Here is a 13,257-nt window from a genome sequence, read left to right on the forward strand (position 1 = left end):
CTGGTAGGCAAACATTCACAACTTTAACTCCACAACCCAATGTGTTACAACTATCGCTAATCGAAATAACTGTGCAAATGTATACCATTGGAAACTAGGATATGCTGATTATCCTGATCAAAGTTTGATACTCCTTACCCGAACTGCCCCGAGGGCTGTTGCCCTGTGTGGTCGACAGCGCCGTCAGTGTCTGAATGTGGGTTTGAATGGATGTACGTCGCTTAAGACGAAAGCGTCAGATAATTGCTCCCATGATATTGCTTTGCTGTGACTGTCAGTTATGTTCTCTGTAAGGTGTGAGGAGGAAAGTATCTGTACATCCCACCTATGATTGCTTTTGCCACGTTTGTCTCTTCAGGATTCTTGATGGACAGATTCTGCTCCAGCCATTGCCATTTTAGCCCACAATAATACGTTGAAAACATGAAAGCAAGGCTGCAACACAGTTAAAGGAATCTACACAACAAAGAACTGAGTATCAGAGTTGGTGGCTACGATGGCAATGCAAATATGGTCTGGGTCAGGGTCTTAATTGTCTGCGTTAGGCTTGGCCCCTGTAAAATGCTGCTTGCAGCTTTAATTTAAATGTATATTTTCAATATTGATGTCTGAAGCAAAGCTGGTTGACAGCCGGCTATTTTATTGCTGCCCTCATCATCATAATCACCAAAAGGGCCAAAGTTTAAAGACTTAAGACACGTGTAGGTGCTTTCATTTTGCGAACAAACATTAAAGTGTGGGTGTCTGTCTTTGTATCCAGGTTATCCACGAAGGGTATGACCATCTCTCGGGCCAGTGGCACGGTGGGGAAATGCAGAATGATTCGACACAACCGGGACAAGAAGAATGAGCCCAACCCTCAGAGGTAAGACGCTTCCTGTTCTCCAGGGTTCCACTTCCTTTCTGATATTTTTTGCTTCCTTTCCTCGGTTTTCGAAAACAGACGAAAAAAGGATTCTGTGTACTGCCCTATTCCCTGTTTACCCCTATAGATGGTTGGGGATGTTTTATCAAGAACTTGGTCCACATCTTTAGGGTTTTATCTTGTACTACCATGCAGGGCAGGCTTCTGGCCACACAGAAGAGCATTCGTTCAAACACAGCTGGGTCCTTCCTGATAGTCTCGCTCTTTCTCTTATCATTGCTCACCCACAGTGTTGGGAGTTTCGCAAGTAATGCATTAATGGAATGCATTACTTTTTGCTGTCACGCGGTAATGTAAGGCATTACAAAAAAAAAGAAGGTCATATTTTACTCTGTGCAAATCTCAGTAACATGCATTACAATCCATCTTAAACCCGAAATTAACCTGTGTGTTGATTTTATACAAATTCCCCAACACTGCGAGATTCGCAGAGAAAAGTATCTGCAAATGTTTACTTCCTCTTACTGCTAGAGGAGAAGCCTGGCAGCCGCAGAGTCCAGGGGGTTGGTTGTAGTCTTTTCGCTCGGTACTCCGTGTCAACAGTAGGGCTAGAACGGAGCGAAAAGATTACAACCAGCCTGCCTTTCTGTATCCGGTCAAGGAGCAATGAGTCTTCCAGCTGAAATCAACGGATTTACAAAATGCCAAATAAAACACGACAAACTATATTTCGCTATGATACTTGATTTGGAACTAGATTTTTGGAGTTGCACATTTCTGAAAACAAATGTTTAGGGTTGTTTTGAGGACCGTTTTGTGAATACCCATAGCCAGCCATTGTTATGCAGGCAGGGGCGATTCTAAATGAGCCAAATACCCGAAACAGGACCAATAGTCACAATTTTGGTGTCAACAACTCTTATTTCATCCTAGACATAACAGAAAGGGGTCTCAATGTTGTTGTTTTTTACAATCTACCGTAGTAGGCTCTAGCTCTATGTATTGCACCATGAGCCTCAACTGCGACCATTATATTGTACTTTTGTTAGCCTTAAGCCTCCTCCTGTGTTATGAGTTGCATTGAACACAAGAAGATCTATTGAGAGCCCAAATCCATATTTCCTGTTATTTTGGTGAAAGTAATGCAGAAGTAATGTAAAAGTAGTAATGCCTTACAGTTCAAAGACATTCATTTTGTAATGTAACTAATTACTTTGAAATGACATTAACAAGTAATAAACTAGAATCAGTGTGAATGCTGACGCTGAAATGCTCCTGTACACTGCTGAAGCTGAACGTTGAAGAATCATTACAATGAATCTAGAACATCTGCTGAACATTTTGAAGAAAGAATGAAGTCTGTAGAATGAATTATGAATGAGTTGAAGGGTTTTGAAGTCTCAGCGCTAACGTCAGCGCTAACGTCAGTGCTGAAATTTAATTTCACAGATTTCTGTGAGACCAGGGGCCTCATTACAAAAAAAATCCTAACTTCTCACCCTAACTTAAGTTTTTAACGTAATTCACACATTCATACCAACAGGCCACATATGCCCTTGCCAATTAAAGAGTCTTCTTTCCCACGCTAAGGAGGGATCCGGAGCCTAGGGAGGCGTCCAGCTCATACAGGAGGCCATTCATCATGGGTCAATTCTAGAGATACGAGCGGTCAAGATGTTGGAGAGACCCAGACGCTCAAGGCCACAAGAACAAGTGTAATTCCAGCACATAGCCACAAACAAAGTTGCAATGCCAACACATAGCCGCAAGGGACAGCATAAAGACACATACGGGTATCCAGGGGGGCGGGAGTTCAGCACCATGCTCAGCCAATCAGAGCACATAACTGAGTCCACGTCTGCCCAGTAGATAAGTCACAACACATAGCCCAGGGGGCTAGAACACTCCAGGTAAAGCATCCTTCAGATGCCCTACTAAGTGTATCCCCACGCGTGCTCATACAATTCCTCTGCTTTTGCTTCATAGAGACTAGTCCAAACCTTTACCAAATAAAGTGAGTTAAAGCGATCCTGACTCGGCAGACTTTTACCAAAAAGAGCACAGGAAGTTAGGGACTCAAAGATAGGAAAAATCCTAATTTCCTCTTACAGCAGCAGTCCCTGACCTGTTGGCCGATTCCTATCTTATTTTTGGCCTCATATCTTATCTTAATTTAAGTAATCCTAACTGCTCTTTCAAACAGATTCTTCGATCGGCAATCGTCAGGTTATGTCTGTTATGTCAGAGTGTGCGTGAGATTGATAGAACAAGCTACTTTTAACGTTAACAGAGACTGTTGAGGATCTTTGTTAATAACGGCAAGCCAGTAGCACTAGTAACGGTCATGGCAGGTATTGGAACAGAGAACAAGAAGAGGTAGTAATGAAGTAGTAAAGTAATTCTTCCACCTATTCATAATTAAATGTCTTTGCAGGCAATAAAATGAAATTAGCCGGTCTCGGTAGCCTTTCAGCCAACAGGGTAACCTAACCTAGGTCACCTAACTTAGGGATCCTAACTTAGGGAAAATTCCTAACTTAGGATAATTCTGCAATGGCTGGATTCCTATCTTAAGATAAGATAGGATTTCTTCCTAAGTTAAATTAGGAAACCTCCTTCTGTAATATCAAAACCCCTAAATGCCTTCCTATCTCAAGCTAGGAAAGGAATTCAGAGTTAGGAAGTTTCTGTAATGTGGCCCCATGAGGTAATGAGGTTGCCTGTGGCAGGACAATTACACAAGTACTGAGTAATTGTGTAATGTAACAACCTGTACTTGATGCTTAATATCGTTATGGAATAGCATGTAGGGAAAAAGTTTGTTAAGGGTTAGTTCATTAAGGAAAAGGCGAAGAAGCTATGAGAAGCTATTTCCGGACAGGGTGGTTAGGGCTGGGCCGTACCATAACTTTATTGCATAATAACTATATTAAAGGTTGTATCAGCGATGCTGGGTGACGTCACTACTGTTGGCGTTTGAAGTGAGATCCAAAACAAACAGAGCCCGCTCGCTTCCGTGTTTTGTGCATCCAGTAAAAACGATCATGAACGCAGCGCAAAACCCCACAACACCCACCCCTTGTCGGTGACTGGTTTGAATACTATTTATATTTGTTTCTGTGTACGATCTCAGAGACGCGGTTTTTTTTGACGGCGTGCTTATTGGGCGGGCAAGTAGCGGATCGTGAGGAAAGATCAGATGAATGTGATCATTTATGTTTCGGCCTACAATTGCTTATACAACCTTTAACATGCAATGACCGATAGTTGCATTTCTCCTGTGCAACCATGTGGGATCACACACTAACAAGGCCACCATCATTTTCCGTTATACCTAATATTAAGATCTTGTTTTGTAAATGTTATCTCTGTTAAAATCAACTTATTCTTTGGGCGCACATCCAACCCTCTGCCTTTTCATGTCTCCAGGTTTAACCGACTGGCGCACACCAGGGACACCATGGCCAAGGATGGCATCAACTCGCTCACGTACACTGTGGTTGGCAAGGAGCAGAGGCCGTTGTACACCTACATCACCGTGGAAGTGGGGGAACCATGACCCACCTCCACTGACCGCCGCAGTACCCAAATGTGCCTTACATGACCTTCTACGGAAGCCAGCCAACAAACTCTTTTTGTCGCGTTTTAATATTTTTTTAGGGGGGGGGGGGGGGGGGGGGGGGGTTGTCTCTCATAAACATTGGATATCGCTGAGGAATAAAGCAGTGAATCTTTTGAACACATGAATATGTGTTGTGGCGCTACTTTGTACCAAAGTGCCCGCTTGTCTCTGGGACGTCTGCAGCATCTCCTTCACAACCCCAGTGTGTGTGTGTGTGTGTGTGTGTGTGTGTGTGTGTGTGTGTGTGTGTGTGTGTGTGTGTGTGTGTGTGTGTGTGTGTGTGTGTGTGTGTGTGTGTGTGTGTGTGGGGGGGGTTCCCAGCCCAATAAATGTTTTGGGGTATAATATATTATCGTATTCTGTTTTTAGGAGGGGTGTGTGTGTGACCAAAGTTGTGCGTTTCTTGGGGGAGGGGCTGGAGCTTCCCCTGGCTTAATCCACCTGGAGCCCTCTCCCAGTCCCAGGCTGCCTGGGAACGAGCCTGCCCTGGCGGCTCCTCAGTCCTACCGAATGTACTCTGCTGGCAGGGCGGTCACAGGCCCGCTCACTGACACTTTGAATCCACCCAGTCAGGAGTTCATTCACTCATATCAGGTGTCTTTTAAACTGATAAGAGGTTTTGGATTATTTAAGGGTGTGTTGAGGGTTTTTTTCTGTTAATGAGAAAAATACCGTGGGTGTGTAAATGTTTAGATTGGAAGAATAAGGTGTGTATGCATGCGTGCGAGTGTCTTGTGTGGATGCAATATGATTGCATCCAGGTTGGCTCATTTGAAATGACAAAATGTGCCTTCTAGTTACTTGTTACTGGGTCCTGTTACTCATCAATATGCTGTTGGGGGAAGGTTCTCTCTGGGTTTGATGTAGTTATCCCTGGAGAGAACACACTCACCTGAGCCTTTAATGCCTTTTGAAGACCTAATCGAAGTGCTGAGAGATCTTCCAATAGTGTGTCTGCTAGAGTTTAGATGAACGCGCATAGTGGCGTGGAAGCTTGAGTAAAAGTGACTTTATCTGTCATTCCTCTGCGACGAAACCTTTGTGGGATCACTCCGAGGACTACGTCCTTTGATTGATCCACGGCCAACAGTAAATGATTGCCCATCCATTAATTTCACCCCTGCTGGAGCACAGGGCTCTGGCTGCCCGCAGCCTTACCTGGCAACACTTAGTGCTTGTTCCCAGGGACGGGTGCTTCAGAGAGGCTGATAGACCAAACGGTGTGCGTGTGGGTTGTCTTGATGACTGTGCTCCAATAAACTGCAGGGAGCTTTCCCGATGACTATCAGGTGTGTGTGTGGATGTACGCGAGTCACGGGTGGTTGTCATGTTCAGAGTTGACCTCTGTTGCATTGATTTGATCTCAATCTGTGGACAACAGCCTTAGTTGGCTGGCTTATAGTCAGATAAATCACCGCCACGTCCCGATGAATTGATCAGGCATTTTGTTATTTTCTTTATTTTGATTTCACATGTGATGCTTTGTATGGAACTATCAGAATCTTTATGCACGTCAATCTCTCCTGTGATTTTAATTTTTTTTATTTTCCTTTACTTTTTTGCCAAAGTTGGATTGTGGTATAAAATGTAAGATTGTTGTAGTTTATCACATCTATGCGTTGGGTCTCTTTCTGAATGGCTCTATTCTGTATTTGTTCATGCAGAATGAAAGTGGAAACTAATACGCTAGGATACACTTTGGCCTATTGTTGCCATGCGTTGCCAAGCTAACATTAAACCTTGTGTTGAATAGGTGCGGTGTGTGATGTCTATCGGTAAGCCAGGTCACCCTTCTGATTGGCGCCTAGATCTAGTTTCTTTCTTGCGTGTATAAATACCTTAGAATACAATAGCCTACCTCTGTGTATCCACAACACAGCTGACGGATTGTTTTGGACCCAACGGCCCTGATATCCACCTCATCGGCACCACACGATAATGAATCAATGACTGATAACGTTTTATAGACATTGTATATTTCACAATCGTTGCCTGCTCTTTGTTGTGTAAACCTTTCAATAATCAACTCTCTGCAAGCCCTAAAACCTGTGATGCCGTAGATGGCTTCATTATACAGAAGCAAATAATGTAAACAAGATTTTTAAAGGTCCCATGGCATGCTACTTTATGGATGCTTCTATATAGGTATCATTGTGGCCCCTAATACTGTATTTGAAGACGTTCAAGAAATTCAGCCGAGTCCAGGAGCTCTATATCTAAATAATATAATATAATATATAGATATATAATATCTATTATCATGGCCAGAAGCTGTGTGTGCCTCCGGATGATATTATGAATCTCAAACGACAGTCGGGTTCTCCGACGTCTCTAGTACTTCCACTCCCACGTCAATCTGAAGTACAGACTGAGCAGCGACATGGAGGAGAAAGGGATTGTTGCAGTTTTGCGGACTAACAGTACTTCCACAACAATACTCGTAGTGGGGGTTAACTCGGCCATGGTTGAGAAGGAATCGGGGGAAAGGAACTTTGACTCCCTGAAGTCCAGATTGAACGTTGACATGGAGGTGAAAGGGAATGGTGCCCTCAACAAATGGTAGCTTTACGTAAACCTTAACTTATGTTGTGTGTTATGCGCCATAACACCAACAGCAGAACGGTTATCCAAATAACAAAGAAGTATACAACACTTGCTTTACAGTGTGTGTATATTCACACACACACACACACGTGTGGCGCTCACACCGTGGTCGTAGCTCATTGTCTCATTGGTGGGCCAAATTCTCTGGGCGGGCAAAGGAGAGAAAAGGGAGGTAACCTGGCCCCTTATGAGACATATGGGGCCAAATTCTAAATCCCTCTCTTTCCCTCTCGCTATTCTGAAAGTACAGCGGGTTCAGTGAGGCTAAGCCCAGTTCAGACCAAAGATTCACCTTGCAACGGCTTGCAACTCGCAACTCCTTGCAACGCCTTGCAACGAGACGGGCTGCGACGTTCTAAAACTGTTGCGCTCTGGCACATGCTGAGAGCCGCAACATCATCATTTGCGTAGGTTAGGTTAGATTAGTTAGGTTTGCGATTAGTTAGGTTTGCAATTAGTTTTATTTTTATTTTACTTGAGTAGGCTAGAGTTACTATGTCTTGTCATTCTCCACTACATCTGCATTGGAGTAAATAGCTGGAGCTTACAGTTAGTTTAGATTACCCGTTGTTGGATACATTGCATTTACAGGTCATTTGTCGTCCTCATATTTGTATTTGGACACAATTATTCATGTCTGCGATCATCACAGAGTCCACAAGCAGCAGGTCGCAATCCCCGATGAGTCACAATTCATGACAGCACACCGTCGAAATCTGCGACCACACTGTAAATGCGGGGAAAATGAGTCTAACCCCAACCAAGTGTTTTCAGGTCATTTGTCGTCCTCATATCTGTATTTGAACACAATTATTCGTGTCTGCGATCATCACAGAGTCCACAAGCAACGCAGGTCGCAATCAACGATGCCACAATCAATCTAGCGCACCGTCGAATTCTGCGCCAACACTGTAAATGCAGGAAAAATGAGACAAACCCCAACCAAATCTTTTCAGGTCATTTGTCGTCCTCATATCTGTATTTGGACACAATTATTCGTCGTAGAATTCAGCAAGATTAAAAGTGCAAATACATCAACAAAATACGACAGTACGGTACAATACTGCTGACTTATTTCCCCACAACAGATAAGTGCTGTGATTTTCAGGCTGATATCACTAAATTTGACCATTTAGAACAGGGGGAACGCATCCTGACAGTAATATTCCAAGCTGTCAGGATGCGTTCCCCCTGTTCTAAATGGTCAAATTGAGTGATCAGCCTGAAAATCACAGCACTTATCTGTTGTGGGGAAATAAGTCAGCAGTATGAATTTCAAAGATGTGTGAGCCTCCTTTCCTATGGAACAGAGGGGGAACAGTATCTGACAGTATTATGAATGAGCACACTTCCTTCCAAAAGTCCATAACATTCAAAATGAAAAGTCTCTCACAAAAATAATATTTTTTATTGATAGAAATCTACAATACAACATCTTCAGATAAAACTCGCTAAAGAAAGTCAGTTTTGAACCTTAGCTCTCTCCAAAGTGCCTCTGTGGTACGAGCACAGCAGCTCGTGGGCGAGCTTTTTGTGTACGCGCGCTTCCTTCGCTCTTCGGGTAATTTCGGGGGGGCGGGGACTAGGGGAAACACATCTCGACGGGGAAACAGATCTCGACACAACACCGGGACGGAGTATGGCCGTGACGTACAAGTTGTTCTGTGCTGTGATTGGCTGAAGAGGAATAGTTAAATCGCCGCGTTCTAAAACGCAGAGTTACGTGTGTAACTCCGGTTCTATGAATCCTGGATGACCGCCAGAGGCGGTGCATTAAGCACTGGATTTATCCGTCTCGCGCATGCGCAGTTCCCAGAATCTTCTCGCGAACCACGAGACTCCTGAGTGACCTGTAACTCTGGCGGTCATCCAGGATTCATAGAACCGGAGTTACATACGTAACTCTGCGTTCTATTTCATCCTTACTGACCGCCAGAGGCGGTGCATTAAGCACTGGATGGCCAATACCAACAACGTCACGAAGAGTCAAGGTGCTCACCTACTGATCAGAGAGAGCAGAGCTTGGCATCAGGGCCACGCCCATTGGATGGGGAGTGGCAACGTTGACCCGGTAGAACCTGGAGAATGTGCTAGGCGACGCCCATGACGCCGCGGCACAGATGGTCCCCAGGGGCACCCCTCTCAGGGCAGCCCATGATGTGGAGACGCTCCTAGTTGAGTGACACCTCACCCTGGATGGCGGGGGGCGGCCACTGGCCCCGTAGGCGTGTGTTATGGTCTCCACAATCCAGTGGGACAGCCTCTGCTTTGTTAAAGCACGACCCCTGTTAGGGCCACCATGGCAAACAAAAAGCTGCTCCGACTGGCGAATACCGGCGGTAGCAGAAATATAAGCCCTAAGGGCCCGCACCGGGCACAGCAGCTCAGACCCACCCTCCCCAGAAGGGGGGTCAAAGCGTGCCAACTGGATGGGCTGGTTAAGGTGATTGCGTGGCAGGGTCTTTGGCAGGAACGCAACGTTCGGCCATAGAGTGACACCCGAGCCATCAGAGTTCCACCTCAGGCATGTATCACTCACTGATAGGGCATGCAACTCCCCGACCCGCTTGGCAGATGTTATGGCGAGTAAAAAGGCAGCCTTCATAGACAGCCACTTCAAACCCCCTTGACCCAAAGGCTCGAAGGGAGGAGATGACAAGGCTTCCAGCACCAGCGGCAGGTCCCATGCTGGAGACCGCATGGCTGTAGGGGGACGCAGCCTCAAAGCCCCTCTTAGAAAGAGGGACACTAATCTGTGGCGCCCTACCGTGGTGCTGTCAACCCTATTATGTAGGGAGGAGATGGCAGCGACATAGACCCTCAAGGTAGAGTGCGACCGGCCACTATCCAGGAGGGACTGCAGAAATTCCAGCACCGTGGTCACAGCGCAATGCACTGGATCCACGGCCCTAGCCGCACACCAGTTGGAGAACAGCTTCCACCTGTTTCCGTACTGCAACCTGGTCGACGGTGCCCTGGCACTCATGACCGTACCCCTGACAGCCGCAGTGCACTCCCTCAGCAGTGGGTCGGGCCCTGCAGTGGCCAAGCCCAGAGCTGTAGGCGAGAGGGGTCGGGATGCCAGATCTGACCCCCCAGCTGGGACAGGAGATCCCTCCTGTCGGGGAGGCGCCATGGCGAGCTGCAGCAGAGCCTGAGCAGCAGTGGATCCCAGAGCCTCCCCGGCCAAAAGGGGGCCACCAGAAGGAGCCGGTGGCCCTGCAAAAGGACCCTCTGGAGTGTCGGCAGAACCAGAGGCAATGGTGGGTAGGCATAAAGAGGCCTGTCCGGCCAATCGTGCGCCAGCGCGTCCTGCCCTAAAGGGCTGGACGCTTCTGCCCAGGAGAACCAAAGGGGGCAATGCGCCGACTCCTCCGAGGCAAAGAGGTCCACCTCTGCCCTGCCGAAGAGGCCCCACATTGACTCCACCACCTCGGGGTGAAGCCGCCATTCCCCCGGTGGAGGCTTCCGTCGGGAGAGGAAGTCTGCCGCCCGATTCTGGGCCCCTGGCAAATAGACTGCCCGTAGGCTGGCCAGACGGGGAGAAGCCCAAGTCCACAGGCTCTGGGATACCCGGAGTAGCCGTGCTGACCTGGTGCCCCCCTGGTGGTTCACCTGCGAAACCGTGGCCATGTTGTCCGACCGGACCAGGACATGCCGGCCTGTCAAATGGGGCAGAAAGCTGGCTAATGCCAGCTGCACAGCCCGGAGTTCCAGCACATTGATGTGTTGTGCCACGTCCCGGCCAGACCACCGTCCCTGCGCAGTCCTGCCCTGCCACACTGCGCCCCATCCCGAGAGGCAGGCGTCGGTTGTCACCAACTCCCGGCGTGCCGGGATTGCGCCCATGGGCACGCCTGCCTCCAGATACGCTCTCTTTCTCCATGGGGCCAGAGAGACAAGACACTGCAGGGTCACCTTGACCCTCCTCTGCCTGTGCCACTTGGCATCTAGGTGCAGGCTGTTCAGCCACATTTGGAGTGGCCGCAGGGACAGTAAGCCCAGAGGCACCACAGCTGAAGCAGCTGCCAGCTTGCCCAGAAGCTGAAGAAAATGAATAAAAAGCAGCCTCCTGCCGGCTCTGAAGAGGGGAAGGAGGCGGAGGATGTCGTTCACCCGTCGAGGTGAAAGGTAGGCCTTCATGGCGACCGAGTCCAGGACCAACCCCAGATAGGTAACCCGTTGGGAAGGGTCCAGGCAACTCTTTGTTTGATTCACCGTCAAGCCCAGCCGGGCGACGTGCGACAGCAGGCGGGCCGTGTCCTGGGCCACCTGGGACCTGGAGGGCGCACAGACCAGCCAGTCGTCCAGATACGGCAGGATCTTCATGCCCTGCGTCTGCAGGGGTGCGAGGGCTGCCGCCACAACCCTGGTGAAAACCCTCGGGGAGAGGGAAAGCCCGAAGGGAAGTACCCTGAATTGGTAATGCCTGCCCCGATAGGCAAACCTCAGGAACCGCCTGTGGTGTGCCGCAACCGGCACATGAAAATAGGCGTCCTTTAGGTCTATAGTCGTGAACCACTCCCCCCTGGCAACTACCCTCAGGGTGTCCGCCGAGGTGAGCATGTGAAATGGTAAAATTTTTAAAAACGTGTTCAGGCCCCTTAGGTCTAGAATGGGCCTGAATCCGCCGTCTTTCTTGGTGACCAGAAAGTACGCCGAGTAGAACCCCCCGGGTTGTAACTGAGGATCCACTGGCTCGATCGCACCCTTGGCCAGGAGGGCGGATAGCTCCTGGGCCAGAGCTGCGGCCTTCGTCGGGTCGCGGACGACTGTCATCCTGACCCGGCCGAAGGCCTGGGGCCGGCGTCGGAACTGTAATTCGTACCCCCGGGTTAAGGTGGAAACCACCCAGGGGTCTATAGTACAGGCAGCCCAATAGCTGATCTGCTGCTGGGAAAAACAGCCGACGACCGGCCCCGTGGTCCTAGCGCCTGGCCCCCCGGCCTCTGTCGGCTCTGGAGGGGTACCGTGAGGCTCCGCGGCCCGAGGCTGCCCGGGCGATGGGCGGGCGGGGGCGCGAAAGCTATCAGCGGGCTGCTGGGCGGACCGCCGAGACCTGCGTAGGCCCTCATCTCTTGCTGGGTAAGAGCGTGGTGGCTGGTAGCGGCCCCGGGGGGCAGCCGGGGGGGCTCTAGGCCTGCCAGGAGCGGAGACACTCCTGTGAAGACCCGACAGCTGCAGGTTGGTTTGCCTAGCTTGGGCAGCTCGCTCCAGCGTCTCCAGGGCAGCTGACCCAAACAGCTCCCCCGGTACCACTGGCACGGCTCTAAGGGCCTTCCTGCACGCCTCCGTCAGGGGCGACTGAGCCAACCAAACCTGGCGGCGAGTCTGGACCAGGGTGGACCTAACACGCCCCAATTCCCTGGACATGAGGACAAAGGCCTGTAGGGACGCGTCGCTCAGGTCCTGTGTAGACGGCTCAACTGCAGCTTGTTGCAGCGAGGTCGAGAGCGCCAGCATTAGGTGGGAGAGGGAGTTGCCAATCCGCCCCATACGTGCTGCTGCGTCATAGGCCTTCGAAAGCAGGTCGTCTGTGACCCTGCACGGGGGCCGAGGACACCTGGCATCCGGCCGCAAGGCCTGATCGGGGGTTAGAATGAGGGAGGCAATGGCGGGCTCAACGGGTGGCATGCAACCCAAACCATACTGCGCTGGATCCCGCATGGCAGCCAAGGCCCGAGCACTGGAAGAAGGACGGGGGAGAGCCTTGGCGTCCTTCCAGCAGAGGTGTAGCTCCTTTAAATACTCCTCCGAAGGAGGGACAGAGAAAGGGGCTGTGGCAGGGCTGCGCCTGAAAAAGGCACTAGGCTGGGCCAAGTCTGCCTGAGGAGCATCGAGCCCCAGGCGAGCCAGGGCCGTACGGATGACGGCCCCGATGGGGTTACCCTCTGTGCTGTGCCCAGAGCTCTGAGCAGAGGAGCGGGAGGCCTCCCCAAAAGCGTTTGAGGCTTCCTCCCCCGTGACACCCTCACTGAAGAGGTTGGCTGATGCCGCCAGCGACAGGACATCGTCCGTCCCCGGCACATCCCCCAAGGAAGGGTCAGGCCGGATGTCAGCCACCGCGCCACCTGCCCCAGGTTGCAGGGTCAGGAGGAGTTCCTGTATCCTCTCCATATCGGACGACAAGCGATCCACCTTGGATGCTAGCTCGTCCCTAGCCCTT

The 13,257-nt window shown here is 49.7% G+C and overlaps 1 protein-coding gene across 1 annotated transcript in view; it reads left to right on the forward strand.

Annotated features, from left to right (window-relative positions):
• b4galt1l (DP-Gal:betaGlcNAc beta 1,4- galactosyltransferase, polypeptide 1, like) overlaps window positions 1-6,242 on the forward strand; it is a 30,677-nt gene extending 24,435 nt beyond the window's left edge. Inside the window, exons 5-6 of the mRNA XM_030367853.1 lie at window positions 761-865; window positions 4,295-6,242. Of these exons, the coding sequence (XP_030223713.1) occupies window positions 761-865; window positions 4,295-4,424 (235 nt within the window). The 3' untranslated portion in view covers window positions 4,425-6,242. The remainder of the gene's footprint in view (window positions 1-760; window positions 866-4,294) is intronic.
• The last annotated feature ends 7,015 nt before the right edge of the window (window positions 6,243-13,257 follow it).

This window comes from Gadus morhua, chromosome 10 (assembly GCF_902167405.1).
Source record: "Gadus morhua chromosome 10, gadMor3.0, whole genome shotgun sequence".
Classification (NCBI taxonomy): Eukaryota; Metazoa; Chordata; class Actinopteri; order Gadiformes; family Gadidae; genus Gadus; species Gadus morhua.